Source organism: Phymastichus coffea, unplaced genomic scaffold (genome assembly GCF_024137745.1).
Source record: "Phymastichus coffea isolate CEN01 unplaced genomic scaffold, Cenicafe_Pcof_1.1 PCOF00278, whole genome shotgun sequence".
Taxonomy (NCBI): Eukaryota; Metazoa; Arthropoda; class Insecta; order Hymenoptera; family Eulophidae; genus Phymastichus; species Phymastichus coffea.
The window spans coordinates 1-22634 of NW_026707089.1; the positions used below are offsets into that span (position 1 = coordinate 1).

The 22634-nt window shown below is 39.6% G+C and overlaps 4 protein-coding genes across 5 annotated transcripts; 1 reads left to right on the top strand and 3 right to left on the bottom strand.

Moving 5' to 3' along the window:
• Positions 1 to 5: 5 nt before the first annotated feature.
• Positions 6 to 1591, bottom strand: LOC131674675 (arginine--tRNA ligase-like; the record flags this gene model as incomplete). Its single annotated transcript, XM_058953491.1, has 5 exons — positions 1272 to 1591; positions 586 to 1198; positions 372 to 508; positions 122 to 289; positions 6 to 50 (listed from the first exon to the last, which is right to left on the bottom strand). Coding segments are annotated over exons 1-5 (1251 nt in total), but the record flags the coding sequence as incomplete, so codon positions are not given.
• Positions 1592 to 2479: 888 nt separating this feature from the next.
• LOC131674669 (FHF complex subunit HOOK interacting protein 2A-like) lies at positions 2480 to 6895 on the bottom strand. Of its 2 annotated transcripts, none has more exons than XM_058953486.1 (7): positions 6241 to 6895; positions 5116 to 5759; positions 4563 to 5034; positions 4031 to 4481; positions 3599 to 3962; positions 2995 to 3528; positions 2480 to 2931 (listed from the first exon to the last, which is right to left on the bottom strand). In XM_058953486.1, the coding sequence occupies exons 1-7, from the start codon at positions 6283 to 6285 to the stop codon at positions 2829 to 2831; spliced, it is 2613 nt and encodes an 870-aa protein (XP_058809469.1). In that variant the 5' UTR covers positions 6286 to 6895; the 3' UTR covers positions 2480 to 2828. The 2 variants fall into 2 exon arrangements, with proteins under 2 accessions (XP_058809469.1, XP_058809468.1); XM_058953485.1 differs by having other exon boundaries at positions 4563 to 5037.
• Positions 6896 to 7897: 1002 nt separating this feature from the next.
• Positions 7898 to 10477, top strand: LOC131674671 (uncharacterized). The gene is made up of 2 exons (XM_058953488.1): positions 7898 to 8147; positions 8514 to 10477. Exons 1-2 carry the CDS (start codon positions 8145 to 8147, stop codon positions 10188 to 10190), a joined length of 1680 nt encoding a protein of 559 aa, XP_058809471.1. The 5' UTR covers positions 7898 to 8144; the 3' UTR covers positions 10191 to 10477.
• A 2545-nt stretch (positions 10478 to 13022) lies between these two features.
• Positions 13023 to 22129, bottom strand: LOC131674672 (hexokinase type 2). Its single transcript, XM_058953489.1, has 7 exons — positions 21906 to 22129; positions 15540 to 15702; positions 14842 to 15197; positions 14513 to 14612; positions 13599 to 13953; positions 13242 to 13512; positions 13023 to 13164 (listed from the first exon to the last, which is right to left on the bottom strand). Exons 1-7 carry the CDS (start codon positions 21981 to 21983, stop codon positions 13087 to 13089), a joined length of 1401 nt encoding a protein of 466 aa, XP_058809472.1. The 5' UTR covers positions 21984 to 22129; the 3' UTR covers positions 13023 to 13086.
• Between the last annotated feature and the right edge of the window lie 505 nt (positions 22130 to 22634).

The following is a 22634-nucleotide window of genomic DNA, read 5'->3' on the forward strand; positions in this document are numbered from 1 at the left end:
AACCTTTCAGTCATAATATCGATCATTTGGTTGTTGAATTCAGTTCCTCTCTAAAAAGATACAACTTAGGTCAAGGGAATTTCATGAGGTAACTGACTTTCAAACTAAAATATTTACTTACCAACAAGATTCTATTCCGTTGATAATACCTACTGAAGTCATGACACAAATTGGATATAAATGACCATAACAAGTGAATCTTTACTTTAAGTTTTGGCTTAGTAATGACTAAACTTTCTAAAATATCTGAATATTTCATTAGGTAATTGTATACAAGTGACCAAGAATCCTGAAAATATATAACATTTAATGTAATGATTTAACAAGCTATCTTATAAAACTCAAATAATCTAACAAATAACAATACTAACATCATCCATTGTTTTTTCAAATGAGTTAATTTTTTCTATAGGTTTGATTTGGAAGAATTGATTATCTTTTACTAATTTACTATACTTATCCAATATAGAATTTATTCTAGAATTATTGTACAGAACAAATGAAGCTTCTAAAGAAAAAAAATTATTGTTAATTCTTTATTTAATTAACATTGAATTATATGTTATAAAACAAAATACACAGTACCTTTAATAAATCTATCTACATTGTTGCTTTGATTTATAATCACTGGGCTATCATGTTTAGTCGACAACAATTCATAGTTGATTGAAGCATTAGCTATCCTCAAAATAGCTTTTTCGAAATTGTCTTTATTAATATATACATCGGAAATTCTCTGAGCATTGAAATATTTGATTTTTTCAATTTTTCTTTCCAAATAAGTAGAGAATTTCAAGTCTCTTTCTTTTTTTTTCTTAGAATTTAAAACAGCACCACAAAAATATTTAATATGGTTTTCCTCTGTGTAACCTTCTGATTTCACAGTAAATATATAGTTAGTTATGTTTTTCCTCTTCTGTAACTCACAAGATTGACATTTTAGTAAATTTTCAGAAACTTGCTTTTGCAATTTTAAACGTTGATTTGTCATTTCACTATCAGAATCATAATCTACTGACAGCATTATATTCTTAGGTTCATTTTTCATTCCATATTCAGAACCCTTCTTAATTGCAGTTTTGATAACCAAATAGGCAGCATTTGATCTGTTGTAATTGACTAGTACAAAGTCATTTGAAATTTTCATTACAACATGGTTGTGTTCTTTACCCGTTGTACAATTTAATTGTTTGTTGATCTAAAAAAATCAGATATTCTTAAATTTTATAAGTGGTAAATGAAATAATTTAAAATTCACAAACTATATTTACATCATTTTCAAAGACTTCTAAAATTTGTTCAATATTTGTTGAATCGTGTTGGTGCGTGGAGTACTCATGCTTCAAATATTTGTAATATTCTAATATATTCTTTGCATGTTTAAATCCTTCTGATTTAATGTCAATATAACCTCTCCAAAAATCAAGTTTTAGTTGGAATGATAAATCTCCTTTTGTTGCTAAATCCCTTTTATTGATATTTATGATTTTAGGATAGTTTACTTCACCACCAGTAATAGTTTCTACAAGAATTTTAGCTAAATAATTCGGAGTAATCATTTTACCATCAACTTTCAGAAAAAATTGTATTGTCATAAGGTGATCACACAACGATTCTGTAACGTCTATTCTGACGCATGATGTTTGAAAAATGAACTAATGCGCAGCGTCGTGCACAGAATTATTGCTAGGGAATTTTGAAGGGCGCGTATTTCAAAAATAAATAGAAAAAATAAAAATAATTAAATAATTCCGGTACTCTGCTTCAGCCGTTACTGGATAATCAAATATGCCTCGGAGTAATAAACTTGATACAGTTATTAAAACTAATTTAGCATTATTAAAAAGAATGACATAGAGGAACAGTTCAATTTCCAATCGATTCAATTATAAAAAAATCACTTGCCTTAATGTAAAATATAAAAAATGAAAAACAATTTGATTTTCAACTTTATAATTTCGATTCGACGTCTGTTGACTGACATCTCCTTATGTAGAAAGCCTTTTCACACGTACTGATATAAATGGTTCTTTGAAGATGTAATTCAAATACTTCTGTGGTTGGTATGTCTTATCTGCTCTCAACTATTATGTCCATTTTCAAACTGAAGTAAAATTTGTCACATTTATTTTATGTATTTATTATAATAATTTTACTATAAATTATTTCATTCTCCTTATTACTATACCAACCAATCACCAAACGTAAAGAACTTTTATAAATACAAAATCATCTGTATTATATATTCCATTTCTGCTGTTGAATATGTAGAACTATAATTCTCTGAATTGTTATTGTTGTTGATTTTTTCATCACTGTATGCTGTCAGCATACTTGTTATTTGAAGTTCCAAAGTTAATAGTCTAACAGAGCTTATATCGGAATCGCATAGAATTTCAATTTCAAGCAGAGAAATAAATAGATTTTCATATTTATTTATATAATTTATTTTGATATTTGTTATTAATATCTACAGCAATTGTGCATGGAAATAGTTTTTCAATTTACATGTATAATTTTTGTACGAAAATTGCTATTGTCATTTATTTACATACGTCAAAATTTATTCCCAAAAATTGTTAATCAAATTTATAAGCATATAACACTTAAGTTATTGTTTTAAAAAAATTATACCCGATAAAGCAGGTTTAATCGATGATCGATTTAATTTACTTTATAATTATAATAGTTAAATTTGTGTCTACGTTACGGTAACATTTTGTGTCAAGCAAAACATGATATTTTTCTATGAAACTTTAATTACTCTTATATGTACAATCTGCACATTTATAACTAGATTTACACGAATTCGTCAATTACATTAGATACTATGTGGAATGATGGTACTTAACATATGCAATCGCAGCTAATTCTTTACAAAATTCTTCAGTAAGTATCACACTTTCGAGCAATATTTCTTCTTCTTTTGGCCTGACAACAAACATTATAGTTTTCATTATCGATTGCTGTCAAATAATGTAATTGTAAACATACCTAATGCAATTTTTCAGGATCGTTACTTGTGAAGGATCGTTCATGCAACAGTTATCAAACAATCGTAATCTAGTTTCCTTGAGAGCCTGTTTGTAATCAGTTAACTTCGGAACATCATGCATAAGTTGCTTAACGACTCGTTGTAGGCAAATAAATAAGTTTTTATTTCCTTGTGCTAGTGGAATCAAAGGATTAAGTAAAAACTCGTGAAGGTACGGATGCGGTAATAATGCTAACTTTGAAATCAAACCGGTGACTTCAAAATTGATATCGTATTTTTGTTTAGGAATATTGCTGATTCTTTCTAAAAGCATTGACAAAAACGGACCCGGATAGAATCTATTGGAGCAATTGTCGGAATCTGTTCGAGAGTGGGAACTAGCCGAATCGTCTACTGTCACTGCTTCTAGAGGCCATGCTAAGAGGGAACAATTTTTCACAACTCTTGAATACTGCTTTTCCCAATCTCCCATGTATCGGCCGTAATGGCTGTCCGACTCCGTTTGTAACTGTCTTGGTACTAAAGACAAGAAACTAAGAAACAAATATTTATAAGACGTTAAAATTCATCATGGATAACTTCAGTTATCTGTATTAAATATACCAATTTAATATCCTATGTATGTTACTAGGTGCCAATGTTCGACTATAGCATATGCCCGAAGCAAGATCCATTGAACCACGCTTTTCTCTTTCTCTTTCGTCCTCCTCGTCACTCCACGAAGCAATTGCGCTATCTGCAGCACTGGTGTCGTAGTAACCACGCGTATTCAAATACATCAAGATTAAACAATGTAGTATATGTTCATCCCTCCTTTCGACGGCTTCCTCGAATAATTTTAACGTTTCTAAAGTCAGATCATCACTTTCCGTACAACAACTTTCTATGAGTCTGTGAATAACTGGACAACTCCAAACTTCTGGAATATTGGGATCTCTCCGTGCGCCCACCATCCAACGACCCATTTCTATCGAAATTCGTTTATTGACATTTTTTTTATCATAAAGTTGATGGTGTATTTCATCAAACACTTACCAATACTCAGTGGTGAAGAAGGAATATCGCGCAAACATTTTGTTATAAGGGCAGTAATTAATACAGCATGATGAGCGGATAACGCAGGAGTAAATATTTTTTCGAAAAATGATATCCTGATGGTTTGTGCTAAGACATCAGCGACGTCTGGTTGAGCTTCTCGTGAAAGCTGCGCGCAAAAGTCCAGCCACATGAAGAAGGCTGCAACTTTTCTACAGCCAGGAAATTTTTTGTCGTTTAAAATGGGAGGTGAATCGAGGCCCCAGGTAACTTCGATATCGTCAACTTCGCTGGGTTCAACGTGAGCTGGTATTAAATTAAAGAGTACTTCTAAGCGCTTTGTTAATACGCTTGCTAAATCACTTTTGGCAACAACTTCGGCAAAGAGTGGATCGTCTAAGGATGCCAATACCATTATTCCTTCGCACGCTCGAATCCTAATAGTATTATCCTATAACGAAAAATTAAAACTGTTTTTAAAGAAATTCACCGCGATGAAAACCCTTTTATATGAGTAGTCGTTTGTACTTACAGCACTGTTTACGTAGCTTTTCAGAGAGTCTAACAATAAACATTTGGAATTTTCAGGACTAGCAAGTTCACTAAGGGTAATATCATGTTTACTACTTCTCGATTTCACATCACTGTTACTCGATGCATATTCTTCGTTTATTCTCAAGTCTTTGAAATCATTTATCGCAGCTAAAACTGGGTCGTACTCGCTAGAAGATTCCTCTTGTTCAAGTACTTTGTACAGATTCAAACTTTCTTGAGTGTCTTCACCAACATAGGGAATGTTATTTGGTATGTTTTCGTTTGGTTTTTGCGTAAATGGGCTTGACGATTGCGAAATAAGTTCCGCTTCTCGAGATGATGAACCGCTCGATTGTGTAGATGAATTGGATCTCGATGATGTATTACGCTTGTGTTTGGACGGCTTGTCTTGTATTTCCTCTGATGGCATACTCAGCTTCTCCAACGAATTGTTATAAGATGATTGTGCGCTACTGAACAAAAATTTATTTTGATTACTTATTGTAAAACTCTTTAAATACTTTAAAACTTTTTAAATAATCATTTTTCACCTAATTTTAAATAAATCAGGATTCACCAGAGTAATAGCTTGCGTATTCAGAGGTTTAAACAAGGGATTGATAGTTTTCAGTTTTTTAACAGGAATATAAGTTACTTTCTCAATTTCTGCTTTCCCATAATCACATTGAAAAACTCCACACTCTCGCTGGACATTACTGTATTCGTTAACTATATTTGTTACATGTGGATATTTACAAACTAAAAAGCAGACACATAATAGAAATTGTATCTCTTCGTGTTCAATTGGAGATGCAATACTTCCATTACATATTGCTATGAGTCTTTGTATAGGACCATAAACTGCTGCATGATGTAAAAGGGGATGTTTAGATCTTGTCAAAAGTTTCCTTAAAAATGATAGACATACTAGTCTCATCCCAGGTGGAGTTTCAGCACTGGCAAGAGTTGCCAGCAAGTCCAAAAGTCTATGCTGTAGTAAATATTCCAAGCATGGACCAGGTTCGCTACCATGTTTTTCTTCTTCGAGCAGCAATTCTAACAAACGATCCAAATGCCTTGGTATACCAGTTATCTCTACGGGTACTTTAGAATCAGTCAAGTGGTTAACATAAAAGTTCATAATCTGTTTCCAATGGTAAGTAAAGTCTTGTAGTGATGTTGCTGGTGGAGCAATCTGCAATAGCCATGTAATTAAAATTTTATTTTGATTGAAGATTTATGATTTTGAATAAGCTTTGTAAGAACTGCAATAGAATATATTATATTACTCACATGATGGTCAGAAACTCCACGAGATCAATAATGGTTGTAAGTGTGAATAAATAGGCAGTGGATGAGGGTTACAGAAAAAAAATAAAATACTCGTGGTTTGTTTGTAAAAAAATATCTGTGCATGATTTATTCATAAAAAATTGCAAATATATAAAGCAGAAACGTAGTGATAAATGATACAATCACAATGACAAGCATACAAAATAAAAACACTGTAACAATAATGAATGAAGCAGCATAACCTTAAAATACAAAGTCTCGTAATGTGCGTAATAAGTAAAAGATAAATCATAAGTTCTAAGCTTACACTACACAAAAAAAATAAATAAAAATATTGAATAATAGAAACATCAAATCCGCACATAATCAACTCTTGCACTCACCACGTCAATGGCATTTTTAAGAGCGATTTGCAGGCCGCTAATCATGGTTCTACCGAGTCTTCAAACTCGTCAATTCACTGCTATCAACATTACATTCTTTTTACACGAGCTTTCGTCTTCACGGAAATCACGTAGAAACACATTTTTGCAAATGCGAATGGTAGCGTTGACTTTTACGATGATTGCCTGTCAAAGTAATAACAGCTATCAATTGCGCGTTGGCACCGCAGCAGAACATGCATACTCTCCTTCACTGCGGAGCGCCAGATGTATACATACATACATACATGCTGAAATAAAAGCATGCGCACGATAGGTTCAGTTAACACCCGGGAAATACGAAATCTTTCGACTCAAGGACGTGTAATAGGTATACGTATGTGATAAAACTTCGTCGCTTGTTTTTGAATATGATTTCTTATTTTTACCTTGATTAAAAAAATAACAAAAAAAAAATCTTTGTTCTCAACCAATGTAACAATGATTGTTCATTCGTCAACTGACCATCGGTATATTTATCAACAACTCACTTGAAATTATGAACAAATTCATTTCACAGTACAGTTGAGATTAATTTCCACTGGTCGTTCGCCGATGTGAAACACGCTAATAAGGCAATGATATGAGCACTTGCTAATCAGTTTTAAACAATGTATATAAACGAAGGCCGTAGTTCGTTTTAAAGCCGACGTGATAATTATATTCGAAAATAATTAGTGGTCAGTGATTTCGTTAATTTGATTTCATTTGATTTCTGTATTTCTTTGTTGGGATTACTTATTGTTGTGCAATGCACGAAAATAATGTTACTCGGATTACACATTATTCGTAGTCTTACAAAACTGAAATAAATAATAATCAATAAAAAAAGTTTTCGTATTATTGGAAAATCACAACTCACTTTTTTGGTAGTTTAGGCTTCTTATGTGATTATTAAGTTAGAATAAATTCGAAATGGCGTTATATTTTTAAATCCATTTTGTTGAAACTCGTATAACTTCTTAAAGCTTAGAAGGTTTCATTTGAATATTCTTTTATACCATTATAGTTATTGACGTATTAGTGGCGATGTAATTACATTTTCCATTATTTCCTTAATATTAGGATGCGTAAGGATATAGCCGCTTTAGGAAACTAAATTGTAAATTATTGATATATTGATGATATATTGATCAATAACATTATGATATAAATAAAATATTTCGATTCTCTGTATAGACGAGAATTTAATAATTTCACTTGCAGTGATAATTAGTTAATAATTAATGTCTGTTGCAGTGATTTTCAGAATGCGAAAGTTTTACATTGCGGAATGTGTCTAATCCTGGATCGAATTGTTCATCAACTTTGAAAATGCAACACTTTGCAACGTATTTATACGGTTTTCATACGTTTTATACATGCTGCGTTTTACCAATTGAATGTTTGAATGAGGCTCTACATAACTAATCAGTAGATTAGCTTGAAATTAGTTGTTATACTTTGAATGAACGTCTGTTTACGATGTCAGCCCAGCAATTGTTATTAAAACGAAGTGATCTTAACCCTAAGCTGATTTTGGAAAGATCATCAACAAGTTGCCAGCAAAATTGAGCAAAGCTGATCGAGAGGATTAAGGTGGAGCGAGCGAACGAAACAAGGATGTGTCACTGGCTCGTCGATTTAACTGCAGAGTGAGCAGGGGGTTGACAGCGTGAGCTTGAGCTTGAGCTCGTTCCAAGAATGTCTAAGCAGCCATGGAACTAATTGACGTTCCATCAATTGCGGCTGTCCCAAAAGATTTGGCCATACTCCATTGAGCAACTGGGACATTGAGACGGTGGTGCTGGTGCACCTAGGCTGCGCGTTTTTACACGCGCTGACAGTGCCGAAACCACTTGGGAATCTGCGAGAAATCGGCAAAAATGGTAAGTAGGCACTCGATTGACCATTCACGTTGCTATTGCAACTGCCACAAATTGGTCACTGCTCGCAGACTTCGCGGCAGTTGGAAAAGTGAAACTTGCGCGTGTACCGTACGTACCGCTTATTCGCTGAATTGCGTTACGAAAATGACGGACACTTTGATTTATATGATAACGATTTGGACTAAACAATTTGCTGGCTGTTTGGCGAAAGTTGTACAATCCAAATCGAAGATATGTTCGAAGGTTTTGCACGCGGAAAAGAGGAAGCACTTAGGTTGAGAGAATAATTACGGCCATTCGTACTCGACTGAGAAGGAGGATGCCTTGCCGCGGAAAATAACGAGTAAAAAAACGTTTTCGCTGCAGGACCACCAAGAAGAAGATAAGAAGGATGACGTGCTCGAGGCTCAACTGAAGGACTTGAAGCGGTATGCCAACGACATGAATTTACGCTGCATCGAAGGAATGACCGATCTGCACGTGGCGGCGATGAAGGGCAGTGTGCTGCTGACAAAGCACTTTATCAAAGGAGGCCAGAGCACAAACGCCGAGAATGCAGAAAAAAAAACGCCACTGGTCATAGCCATGGAGAACGGGAATTTCGAAGTAGCCGAAGTGTTGCTTCGCTCCGGGGCTCGGATGTCGAACTCGATTGACGCAATCGAGGGTGCATTCTATTCGATTTTGACGAATATCGGGTCGGTGCCCTCGCTCGTTCGCGAGCTCTTTTATGAAAAAATCATGTCGAGAAAATCGATCGAGGAAATCGTGACGATGATCGACGATATAGAGTGTCCGTTTTCAAACGTGGTCGCCATGCAAAACGCAACCCTGACCAGGACCTTTATAGACCTGAGCACAGACATCGACGACATCGAGTATGCGAAAGGCATGGAGACGGCCGTGAAATTGCTGGACACATCGAACATCGACGTGTTGATTAACCACGGACCGGACCGCGAGCAGATGGAGCAGTATCTCTACCAGAGCATAAAGAGACTGGCGGTAAGTCGAGAGCCAAACTTGAACGCAATACACTTTTACGCGTTGAAACTGTGCGAATGGAACGACTGGAATCCGATGACGGTCGGCTGCGTCGCGGAAATATTCGAGAGAGCTATCGCGAACGTGCTGGCCATATTTATGACCCACGGAATCCACGAGGTCATCAAATCCGCGCTTCACGGGGACGTTACCGCGCACGCTTTCGCCAACGGCGATCCCCAAGTGGTGCTATTCATGCGCCGCGTCGTCCAGAGCGGGTACACACCCGAGCCCGGCTTGCGCGGCAAGACCGCGCTGCACTTTGCGATGAGGTATCGCGTTCAGGATAACGTTGAGTTCCTAGTGAGCAATACGCCCACCTTCATCAACCATCGGGACTCGTTGGGCCGCACCCCGCTCTTCGAGCTCTTCTATTGTACCGCGCACACTCCCAGCAGGATGCGCTGCCTCTACGGGTTACTCATGAGCGGCAGCATTGACGTCCAAATTTTCGATCGGGCTGGAAAGTGCCTGCTGGACTTTCGTCCTCGCGATGAACACGTTACTAGGACTTCCAATTGGACGGTGATCCAACCCATTTTGGCGCACCTTGCCATGATCGAATCGCAAGGCCACGAAATTGACGAAAAGATCCACCAGAAGATCAAGGACGAAGAGACGTTCGCTGAATATTATGCTGAGTGCCAAAGCCAGCTCAAGGACATGCAGAACACCACGACGTCTACGGACATGACGACCTATAAGCTCTTGCTCATTGATTTTTTCTCCTCGAATATTTGGGTGAGGGATCACGGTTTGCGATTATTGCACGATCGGACCTACTTACAAAAATTTCATCCTTACTACTCGATCAGATTGAAAGTTGTCCTACAGCACTGCATGCAGCTAAACATCGGTAGAGCCAAGATGATCACTTCGCTCTGCAAACATTTCTCTCAACTGGCAGTTCTTCCCGGAGTAGTAGATATCATCGTGAGTTTTCTTCCCGTTAATTATTTAAAAAAGTTAGCTAGATCTCCAAGTAGCGAGGCTTTTTAGACGAGACCTCTTTGCCAGCGCGATATCAAAATGTAGCTCTGACCACAACTCGTTTGTGTAACTCATTCGTTGTCCAGACGCGACCGGCCCCCATCAAATCAAATTATCAAATTATTCGTCATCTCTGCCATCTGAACCCATTGAATATGTACAGCAGCTCCAGTCATTTGGGTACTTTGACAAATGTTCTATTTCAAATTGTATTATTGACAGCCGATTTTAAGCGAAGTGCCAATTTTTTAAACTTATTTTTTAAAATCTGCAAATGCAAAAGATCAAAGCTTTCGTGCAAGTGTTTCGTACAAAAAATAATCGCTTTATCAAGTTCTGTCTTGATAGTTATACATTCGTTAAATATTTGAATAATATTTACTTTTGAGTGATAAAGGAAAACCATACGAGTTATGTGATCAGTTGAGTAATTAAGTGCAGATTATGAGTGATAGAATTCAATAATTTTTTATTTTGCAATTTCAACGTGTACATATTCAACAACATTTATCCTCGGATATAAAAAAAATTATAGTGAATCAATAGAAATTTTACATACGTATGTACTTTGTAATTGATATAATTATTATTTTTCTCTTAATAATCTTGAAAATGAAAGATGTGGTATTCTTTATCTTCAGTGTTAATAACGATTTTATTTTTCTTTGTTTTGCATATTCGAGCTGTAGCACCTGCACACACTTGGTGTGTATTTCGACTCAGCCTGGCATATTTGTTTTTTTTTTTTAATTATTATTATATTCAACACTTTATTAAACATATACGCATGTTTTACACTCAAATAAGTATACACATTTTACAGCCTTTTATAAAAAGAATCTTAGATCAACCAATCGTATAGTTCTATTTCCACTAAAATATTCAGATGCAATGTCATAAAATAATTATAATCTACGCACTACTCAATATATCATCGAAGTAAGCTAGTAATTATACAGTACAGGTGACAGCGATTCTTCGCTTCTTCACACTGGCTCTTATAAGATTTGTATAAATCTTCTCTAATACCGCTAATCCATTCAACTGAAAATAAACTTCAATTAATTACTTTCAACGACTTTTTGTCGTTTTGTCTTATTGTTGCTTAGTTCGGAATATTTTAGTGAATAGAGACTCGAAATTACAAACAACATTTAATTAATTTGATGTACGTATTATACAAAATCTTAACGCGATAAGCTTTGATTTTAGCAACAAATCATTACTATGACGCAAATATCAATACACAACCGAAATAAAATTCACATGTAGAAAATGGCACCATTTTTTGTTTCGTTTTGTTCGTTAAAATTGAATTTCTAAGCAATGTATGACCAAAGAATAATTGAAAAAACCAATGAAGAGGCATAAGTAACATACTCTGAATAGAGATAATGATTACAATATGCCATTGACAAGTCAGATGTTTGTATTGCGATATAAGTCGAAAGGCTTGAACTTCTTTGGGTATATTCATATATCTGTTGTAATTTACGTATTCTTTGCAAATACTCGATTCCCCTAGCAGCCTGCACATGTACTGAGTTGTATGCATTGCGCTTATCACCAATCTATACTTTCGTTGTACGAATGGTGAAGGATAAAAATCAGCGCATATGCATACGTATACTTATCAAATGCACGAAGTAAACATAGTTTTTTTTTTCTTTCGTTATACTTTGCACCTTACTATAACGTCATCAAACACTACTCGCAATATCTTTCCACGTGAACCATTCGAATTTTCCGAATGTTTTATTCGTATGAATAAACCTTCGTGTCACGGGGAATTAAAATGATTATTTTCTTTCACGTAGGGAGATATTTGCTTCTCCAAAGTTTAGGATCACGTTTAAGACGTTTACTGTTGTTTGATTTCTGAAAATCGCGCGTAAAATTAAAAAAAAACCATACTCGCCAAGATTGCTCTCTAATAAGTCGACTACGTAATAACGCATTCGGTTCACCCGCGACTATAATATCTGATACTCTGATTTAGGAGCAATACAGGACGTATGATTTTTTTTTATAGACAAAAAAAACATATTGCCTTGCAGCAAGGCAATATCTTTTTCTGTCGATATCACGATCGAATTCGGTCAGGACAAAATCTAATGTTCCTCGCTCACCGAAAGCTCCCCATTCTGCATTTATAAGCATATGGGGTTTTTCAGGATCGTATTGAATGGTTTTATCTACCGAAAAGTTATTTTTTATTTAAAATAAATTCAATTTTAAGTAAGAACAATTCAAACCGGACGAAATGAAAAAATGGTTCAATCTTCAACCGAGTTGTGTTTAAAATTACCATAGCGATGCGAGGCTCTATCAGTATCAAAATATATATAGCGGAGCTTCGTGTATTTTTTCATATATATAATTCTTCTTTCGTTAAACCAATTTAAAACATATATATACTGTAATAAAAAAAAATAAACAACGAAATGAATTGTTCGGGATATATATCTGTTCATATTTTTGTTTACTTTCCGACGAGAAACAAATAGCTACGATCACACACGCATATCTCTCTGAAGATCAGGATAACAATAAAATCATATACCTAGTGATAAAAGTCCGTTGCAAATCGGACTAGCAATATTATTGATATTAATCATAATAACAGTAATCCAGCTTTTCGTTAGATTCACGTTGTTTTATCGCTTTAAAAATCGTTGATTAACAAAGCTCCAAACGATTTCAGATACGATTTTTTTTGTTTGTTTATTTTTTTTTAATCTTTCAGCTAGACTACACGCATTTTTTGTGCTCTATATACAGAAGTGTATCAATCTGTTTCGGTACTTTTTTGTTAAATTTAATTATGTATAATAAATATACTTTAGTCTAGAAGTTTATTTTTCATTTCGTTAAGTATAATTTATGAGCGGCCCGCCGCTTATCTTCACCGTTTTTGCGAGGCTACCGCGGCGACCAACGCCGCGCCGCGACCACTGCCGTCCTCTGAGAGCATCAGATCAAACTGCAAATAAAATTAATTCAATAAACATGTTAAGTGGCAGTTTTATCTGCAACTACAGTGGTGCATCGATAGATTACCTTGTAGGATTGCAACGAGCTGATTTTCTCAACCATGAGATCGTGGAAGTGAGGATGGAATCTGTAGACGGAGCCGTCGACACCGACGGTGACGTTATTTTCACCCATCTTGTTGAGAAGGCAAGCAATGCCAGCGGATGCAAGATGTGCTGCTCGCCTCGACACTATCGAGCATACGTATCGTACGTTCTCGCAATCTTGATCCGTTGCATTTGTGATGCCCAATTCCGCCAGAATTTCACGGCAGTTTCCGTATTTTCCTTTTGGATCGCTGTAAGAGACGACGACAACGATCAACCAATGATTCGAAAAACTACTTCTGTAATTCTTAATTTATTCGTAAGGGGAGTAACTTACGACTCAATTTCGGAAACGTATTTTGTGAAGAATTTGCCGCGTTTCTTGAGCTCGCACGAGCATTTGCCGTTAAACAGTGATCCCTCGTTGGTGAGCTTCTCCAGTACCAGCCTGGCAAGCTCACCCATGTACATTCCCGAGATCATTTTTTCGAACAGTTGTTTGCCTTTGTTGATGGAGTTTTCGTCGATATCACGATCGAATTCGGTGAGGACAAAATCTAATGTTCCTCGCTCACCGAAAGCTCCCCATTCTGCATTTATAAGCATATGGGGTTTTTCAGGATCGTATTGTCCAGTTTGCGCGCATTTTGCGTTCTCTGTTTTCTCTACGTAGCACACGTTGCATCCAGTTCCTGAAACAATTAGGATTTTTCAATTTTGCGTAGCTTATGTAAGTTTAGGGAAAATATTCAGTTTATTATTCATTCAATTTAAACAATTCCATCAATTCAAGATAGTTATATAAACATAGTTGTATAAACATAGTTGAATAAAATATATTTATACAACTACTATATAAACTGATAAGTAGTGTATAAACATAGTTGAAATAATTGATTTTCAATAACATATTGTAACAAGAATAACAAATAGGTTATATAAAAACAGCTTGGACAATTCAGTTGAATAAGATAGCGAGGTGTTTTTGTCGTGTACAAGGAAATCGTAAAATTATATTTAATGATCAAAGTACGAAAACAACAGAGTAATTAGAAAAGTTGAAGCTAGCTTAATCTGCAATTGCAAAAAAGATAAGATAACGAAATTTTTTCTAATTTTCGCAAATGAGATTTCCGCAGCCTCGTGAGAAAACATATTTAATTTAACATAGGTCGCAATGACGTTGAAAGCGAAACAGTACTAGAACATGATGTTAGGTTATACAGTCACGGATATTGATTGTCAACTTACCGACAATGAGGCCAACGCGGCAGTTCTTGTTTTTCCAAGCGCAAGACATAAGCGTTCCAGTGGTGTCGTTTAGGATCGCGCACACGTCGATTTTAATGTCCTGCAATTAATAATCATTGGTCGATTACTATGTCCTCTTTACACTGAACATTGAGCGCCTTGGAAATTGTTCTTTTGAAATAATAACGTGAAGTAGATCAATTCTTGCATGAATTTATTTTGTTGATCCATTAAAATATCCAACTCAAAGTAAATCGGAAGCCGACGTTAAAATTTCAGTTTAAAGTCCTTCAAGTGAAAAATATAGAACGAAAATCAAGTATACTAACATTCCTCCTGGCGATCGCTTCCTCGAGCAGCGCAACGACATCCTCGTTGACGACGCCGCTGCAATTGAAGCCTTTGGTCCACCTGACGAGTAATCCCTTGGTGAGACCCTGTTGGGTGAGTGGAAAACTGAAAGTAAATCCAAGGGGCAGCACTTCATTCTCGAGCTTCAGATCCTTGACGAATAGTGCAAGACACTGGGCGATGTGATCGAACAGCTGGGTACCTGTGCCCAACATCAGACTCTGTGGAATCGCGTAAATCTTGCTCTTCATGTCAAAGTGGCCGTAATCCAACGTGATCAGCAGTACACGGAAGTTCGTGCCTCCGAGATCCAATGCCAGGAAGTTGCCCTTTTCTGCGACAGTCATGAATTTTCTCGCTCGTAAATCATTCGCGGTTATTGATTTTCGTTAGGCCCGGTCGACGGCACTTTCCCTCGACCGTTCCGCCCCGACGGACCAACAATGTTGTCCCTTCGCGTTGGTTCGTCAAACTGCTTTGTTCCCAATGGGCAATGCATCTCATCGACAACTTTCCAGCGACGCGAAGCAAATTGAGCAAAGTAATCAAAGCCATTATTTATTGCAAAGAACCGAAAGCAAGGCGCGCAGCTCATAAATCTAAATGACGAGAAGCATCGCCGTCCACTTAGGCAAGCAGCTCGTGTTTGGTTCGCGTTTCGTCGCGGGCAACCTACCAGTGCCGTTGGGCAGATTTTGCACGTAGGTGGTATAGCATCTGACAATAGCGTCGTCGTGGGTCTCCTTGCACAAACCCCTCTCGATCTCGTTCGTGAGTCTCTCCATGACGAGCTGCAGCTGCTCGTCCGAGAGCACCAAATCTTTGCACGCATCTTTTATCTGCAAAATGATATGGACGTTAGAGCATGCTTCATCAATGTTTTATCTCGGTTGAGCCTCGTATATTAAAATTCAGCCAGAAATCAGTCAAGAGATTTAGTCGAATCGAGCTGTCACCTCGGAAGCAGATTTCGCCTCAAGCGCAAGCATCTCGTAAAACTCGTCTGTGCGCCCGCCTGCCGCGAAGGCCCGCCTAGCGATCCCGAAATCCACGCTCGAATTTACGACCGGTTGTCGCGTTTCGGGAAATTCCGGCGAGCATTGTACGCGCCTGACCTCCGTGTGCCCTTGGCCGACCTCCCGCGTTCGCTTTCCCACTTTTTCGGTCATTTCTCCGCTTCGACGCCAAGGACCCTACCGACGAAGATGTTTGACGAGTTCTCCCGAAGCACCGCGTTTGTACGGGCTTGTTGGCTGTTTGCTCGAAGTGCATTCGAGGGATCCAACGCCGCGAAATTGCAGTAACGTGGATGTTACGCGTTGCTAGACAATTTACTCTTCAAACGTCATATCAATATAACTAGAGTTTTCCTTATATTCGTTCACCCACACACGCGCGCGCGCACGCAAAAGTTCAATCGATCATTTTCATCCAAAAGTAGACGAAGAAATTAAATCGTTAAAATGTCCTATTACTCAAGGCATTCAATCAAGAAAGTTTAATGAAATTCGAGCTGAAAGTCCCTCGGAATATCGTTAACTTGTGCACTTAAATAAATTGCTTAAAGATATAGACGGCAGATCCTACCGAACGTACCGTCCACAACTGGAATTGGTGGATGCACGCTTTACTATTTCAGCAAGAAAAAAATAGTCAAGGCCGCGATAAAAAGCGCCGCGAGCGATAAGCACTGTGAATGGAGAGCGTTCAGTGACTTGCTGCGCATGCGACTCGACGGGGAAAAAAAAAAGAAGAAACGAAGTTGAAACGAACTCTCGTCCGAATTAATGACCTCTTTCGAGGCTCTTCTTGTTCTGTTTTCTTTTTTTTCAAAGCGCCGGACAATTGCGCAACAGCCTCGCGCGAGTGAATGTGCGTAATTTGTTAATGCTTTCGCGTGCTGATTACGTAAGGACAAGAAAGGAAAATTATAAATATTGGCTGGCCTCGAGCGAGCGCGGGAGCGCGATCTACTTTTTAGCCGTAGAGAAATATCGTTGCAATATTCCGAGTGGCAAATTCAATTCAATAAGTCGATTGAACGAGAGCCACTCGAGAGTGTCACTTGAGCGCTCGATTGTATTGTCCCTCCGCTGCGCCGGCGCACGCGTTTTCATTCGATTGAGGTTCAATTTCAATTTGATCGTTCTAATGCGGAGAGAGAATCGACGTGACATTTGGTCCCAGCGGCCGGCAGCTTTGAATCATTGCTCTAACGAGCCTCTAGAGGAAAAGCGGATTTCCCGGCCGAACTCTGACCTCACTCTAGAGCAGGAAAAATAACTCTCCAGTCGAGTCGCGCTGCGCAGCTAGCAGTCATTAATTGCAACGCCAGAGGTGTTCAAGGCTGCCAGTAATCAACACGTTCAACGTACTTCCTTGTTTTTCCTTAAATTATCAGAGCTGGATCGGGCCAGTCAATTCGTGCTGGACGTTGCCTCGTGCGCGCTTTACGGAACGCTGTTAACGGATTCTTAATTGAATTCGATCGCGAGAATATAAACAGATTTCTATAGGTATAAACATCCTTTTGTAACCTGTATGCAATCGACCGTTGTTTCATCGCGGCTTTAGCCTTACGTTCTCGAATATTTGGTAACGATTTTGAACTATCGAACCTCAAACCAAGTTAACAGTAGCGCTCATTTTTATCAATTTTTATCAAACTTTCCAACTAAATACCAACTAATAATTCTAATCTAATCGTCACATTTCTCGTTCCTCATTCAAACAAAAAATTCGTACGATCGTCCGAAAATGTTTCGATAAAATGAATCTACAAAAGCGTCGGAGAAATAATGATCTCACGAAACGACTGCGTGATTATGAAACTCATATCTGCCTATGTAGGAATTCGCGGAAAGTTTCCTTTTATTTTAATCTTCAATCTAGAAAAGAACGATATTTGCGTATCGACTGCAGTAAGAGAAAAAGAGTGATTGATTTTAGCGAATTAACTGAGCGACCGATTTTTGCTTTACGATTTGCGAAGATGTTGGCTTCTTCAAGTTTTTATGAAGATTGGCTTACGTCGTTGGATAATAGTTTGCGGTTATTTCACTGTTTATAATGTTTGCCTATTTTCTTGTCATACGACTTTGCTGCAGGTCATTAGTTGATATTACGAGTGCGCGGAATTTTACAAATGAATATGTAATTACAAACACGCCATTATAAAACTAACTTTACCTTTAATTCCGAACAATTAAAACAGTTCGTATTGCCTCGATATGAGTGCACCATGTTTGATTAAAACTCGTTTGAACGTTGAAAAAAAAGAGTACACGAAGTACTTAAGTTGCATGTGAAACGTGCTAAGGAAGTAACATCATACCGGAAGGAAAATATAAAGATATGCACCCAGACATGCGCGAAGCAAAAATCATCGTTATAAAGCGCCACTTCTATCGGCAAGACTTTACTTAATCGTATCACTGCAGTGATACGATTATCGTACTACTATTTGCGGCAATCCTTATCATTATACTTTTCCAGAGATTTCCGAGATAAATCAGTCGTAAATCGTCGGTCGCTTAGAAAATTTCTATTCGCGTCGTCTTGCGGCTAAATAATGAACGTGAGGATTTAGACGCCCGTAGCAATCAATCGAATTGCTCATAAATTTGGTTATCTACGTATCGTACGACATTAGAAAACATTGTCGACGCGACACGTTCATTTCTGATTACCATCCATCGAATATTAATTCTGCACGTGCACACACAAGCAGACATTGAAATCTTGTGTCCTCTGGAAACACATAGATTTGAAAAACGAACTTTGTGGTTCAAAGATTCAGTCACTGACGTAACCTGGCGTCTGGAAGTATCTCTGATAGTAGATGAAATGCAGATCAAACGGTGCAACGACCCATCGCTTGCCGCGGCGTCAACTGTAATAATCACGAGGCCACAGAGTCCGAAACGTGACACTATGTGTTGACTTCGATGCACGTTTGGAGAATATCAATAGCAACTGCACGTCTCTATGCAATTTGGGCTTTTGGAGATAATTGAGGTCACTTTGCGATTGACTTTTGACGGCGCAGACGTGAACTAACGTTTGCTCGGTACTTGTTACGCGAGTAGAAATATTACTTGAATGAAATTGTTACAAACTAATTGGACCACCAGACTTAGCCTGGAGCTATGACCTTTCGAATCTAGAAAGCAATATTCAATCAAAAACATCTTTCTGTCTCGCTGCTGCTGCTGCTGCTGCAGCTACATATCGATTTCATATATTTTTACAGACCAATATTTAGTTTGAAAATACTACATACGGTAAGTGATTTATGAATTTAAATATTTATCGAGGAAACGCGACTGTGGTAGAGTAATTGGAACGCATTAGCGGCAATGCTAAATCACGTAAAAAGCCAAGGAAATGTCAGTTTCCTTGGTTTTTTGTGTGAAATCTTATTTTAACATTCCAAGCAATTAGACTCGATGACTGAACGCTATATAAATCGATTTGTCACTTTATCAATTCTCCACATGATCGAAAGAACGTAATCTTTGCCAATAGCCTATTTTCGTCTCCAACTTGCTCCAAATATAAAGCGCATGTCAAAAGTTTCGACGGCTCTCTTTAAAAGTAGACGCGCGGCTTTCCGGCTGTTTGCACGTAGCGAGTGAAAAAAAGTGTGCGCGAGTGAAACGTGCTGACAGACACGAGTCTATCGATTTGGGTCAGTGAGAAAGGTGTCTGGGTCGGTTGATCGATGTCTCCATACTCTCTTACGGCCTTCGGGCAGAAGAGGGAAAATATTAAGAAACTGAACGTTTGACCCGAAGGAGTTACTAGGAAAGTCTTGCGTGCTACAGTATCCGGAGATCAGTTGCAAGGACGCACGCGGAAAAGCGAATAGCTCTCTAATTTTTGTAATAAGCTTTGATTGATCGATAAGCTTTGCGATACAATTTCTATCGATCAAACGCATCATTTGCGAATATCATTTGCCACTGCATGAGTTGCTTTCTTCAAAGTGAAACGACAGCGGGTGAAATAAAACAAATAAAGCAGCGAAATTGATGGTAAGGGAGAGCTCGAAAGACCGACAAGATTTTTTGCCGAGGTCACTACGTCGGTGCATAAATACATTTTCTTTCGTTTTATTGCGTCTGGTTGTGCATTTATTTGTTCGTTCGAGCAAGTGAAAGTCGCGTTTTTAATCGGCCCCGTGTGCATTTTCAACGTTGGGTGACGAAGGAAAAGAGAGCGCATTTGTAAAAACCGTCATTATGCTCCTGCGTAAACCGTACGCATTCTTTTAGAAAGTCAGTATGCGCACCAAGAGCCGCGGAAATCATGATATCGGCGCTGCTACCAAGAATATTGTCGCTTATGATTCGCATGGAATTCGCGATACGTTGAAGCTTGACTTTGTTTCAATGCAAACGACATCCTTTCAAACCAGTTAAACTGCTTTCGGGTCGATTTGCATTATTGTTCGCGCTAAAAGTTTGTTTGCATCCGGAACAAAATCCAAGCCTTGCGTGACTTCTCGAAAACAAGCGACCTTAAGTTCCGGAGGAGGAGGGTCGCTCGATAAAAGCCCGCAACATATAACGACGACGACGACGACGACGACGACGACGACGACGACGACGTAGCATCGATCGCTGACGTCAGAGAGGAGAAAAGCCAGGCCGACACACCCGCGGCGAGCCAATATGGAGGACCCTGTGGATCCATGAATGAGGTGGCAGCTGCGCACGCACCTTCGTAACCGTTCCAGGGGTTCCGCGGCTCTCGAATGCCACGTGCAGCTTGCATCTAGCGATGCTGCACTCAACTTTCGCGAGGAACAAGGAAAGGCACGCGTGCTGGAGTTACCGCGTTGAAAACGAGGTGCACGCCGACGCCGTGCTCAAGCCGTTATTGCCGCATCCTCGTCCGTTGCCGGTATCGAAGGCATTTTATTTTTGCCTGTGTTTGCATTGCGCAACGGCTTTCCGGATTAGGGAAACAGCGGCACTAGAGCGCCACCGAAAATAAAGGCCCACCGGCCGAGTGTAGCGCGCGAGCCCACGCTCGTCTCCGCTTCCTTTCATTACCATTGCCGACAATCGCGCGTGCCACGCGCGCGCTGATATTACGCCACGCGACGAATTTATTACATCGTAAACGAGCCGCGAGCGATGCGCGCCTGCTGCTTTCTTCTCGCCTCTCCCCTGCAGACTCGAGCATGTGCGTTCCATTACGTCACGAGTGCAAACCGGTTCTCGCTTCCCTCCCAAGAGTTTAAAGAGCTTCTTTTTCCTCCCGAAGGTTCGCCTTTTTTTTAAGTTCAACTTGGCGCACGTTTCGAGTAGCCTCATGGGGTAATCGACGCGACTCAAGAATTTTATCGGTAAATTTGCACATGCAGAGACAACGAGGCTGCGTCGGTCGAGCTGAAAATAGCAATCGCTGTTTAATTGCGCGCACAAGCCGACCTATCGCAAGGTAAGACGTACGAAAGCATTCCTTGGCCACGTATACAGTCGCAGGCTGCCTGCCGCTTCGATCCGTCTTGGCGTGATTTTCCGGGCGCGCATAAATAGACATTCGCGGCAGCGGCGTCACTCCAGCGAGATATTGAACTTCGAAGCTCCGCGCGCGCGCGCCGAGTGTCTGTCGGAGATAATGCCATCGATTTTACGATCGAGATCCCCAAGTCCGTGTGTAAGCTAAAGCGGAGTGTCGCGCACTCGGCCAAATACGATTTTGCCCCTGCGGCTTGCTATTTCGAACGTCGCGACCTGCACTGCTCGTCGACTTGCTCTTTCTTCTAACCTCGAAAACTGGCCAGCTATCGCGGTCCGATTACCACGGCAATTCGGTAGCTGGCAAAACGGCCTCGTAACGTTGCATCGCGAACGCCAATAGCGGCTTCGAAGAGTCGCGACGTCGAGGACGAAGTTTCGCGCCGCCGCGCGCTAGACCAAACGCCTCGACACCGCGAGTCTTTTCAATCGCGACAGGGAAAAGGACGAAGGATAAATCAAGCGTTACGAGAGTAAGGTCAGCCAAAGAAAACGCGAGGCATGCGCATTACCTGGTTCGTAGGCCTGATCTGCTTGTAACTGCGGAAAGCCACGATCGAGTTGAGCACGGTGACGAGGTAAAAGAACATGTGACTGACGAGTGCAAGCGCAGCCCTTCGAATGCGTTCGCTTGCGCGCTACTCGGCGAAGAGAACCGTGGCGAACGGACGGACGCGTGGACGGGCAGCCGGTGGCGTGCTGCGTTGCTGCTGCTGCTGCTGCTGCTGCTGCTGGCGCTATCGATCGGCATTGTGTAACGCGCGGGGAGGCCAACCTACACCTAACTTCTCCCCTCCCCTTGCGCGGACGGCGAAAGTTGCCAATGTCAGAGCCTCAGCGCGCAGCTCACCAATACTCCTATGTCGAGCTTCGCTCATCGATATAACGCACTGTAGCGCTCCTCCGGCCGCTTTTTCCTCTCGCTTCTTCTGACCTGACCTGCTCTTCCAGAAGGGGAATGTCTCCCGCTGAGGGGCACAATTTTAGGGAGCGTCCTTTCGCTTTCCCTTTTCTTGGCACGCACTGGCCGAGGCTTCGCTTCCGAAGGGGACGCGCGTGGCGTTTCTGTGCCACGGGTGAAAGCGCGGGTGTCTCCTCGAACTACTACTGACGCTTGAGAAATTGCGAAAAGAACGAGGCCTCGAGGGCACGCAGACCTCGTGGGCGAGCGCTCGGCAAGATTAGAAATTTTTTTGGAAATTGTGAGCGTCGATCGGTCACTTCTTGCGTGCAACCGTGAC

Coding starts and splice junctions, on each gene's coding strand:
- LOC131674669 (XM_058953485.1), bottom strand. CDS start 6,285: ATGATTAGCGGCCTGCAAATCGCTCTTAAAAATGCCATTGACGTG. Junction 5,760..6,240: donor TTAAAAATGCCATTGACGTG/GTGAGTGCAAGA, acceptor TGGCTATTGCAG/ATTGCTCCACCAGCAACATC. Junction 2,932..2,994: donor ATCCTGAAAAATTGCATTAG/GTATGTTTACAA, acceptor GTTTGTTGTCAG/GCCAAAAGAAGAAGAAATAT.
- LOC131674672 (XM_058953489.1), bottom strand. CDS start 21,983: ATGTTCTTTTACCTCGTCACCGTGCTCAACTCGATCGTGGCTTTCCGC. Junction 14,613..14,841: donor AAGCGATCGCCAGGAGGAAT/GTTAGTATACTT, acceptor TATTAATTGCAG/GACATTAAAATCGACGTGTG. Junction 13,513..13,598: donor TACGTTTCCGAAATTGAGTC/GTAAGTTACTCC, acceptor CGTCTCTTACAG/CGATCCAAAAGGAAAATACG.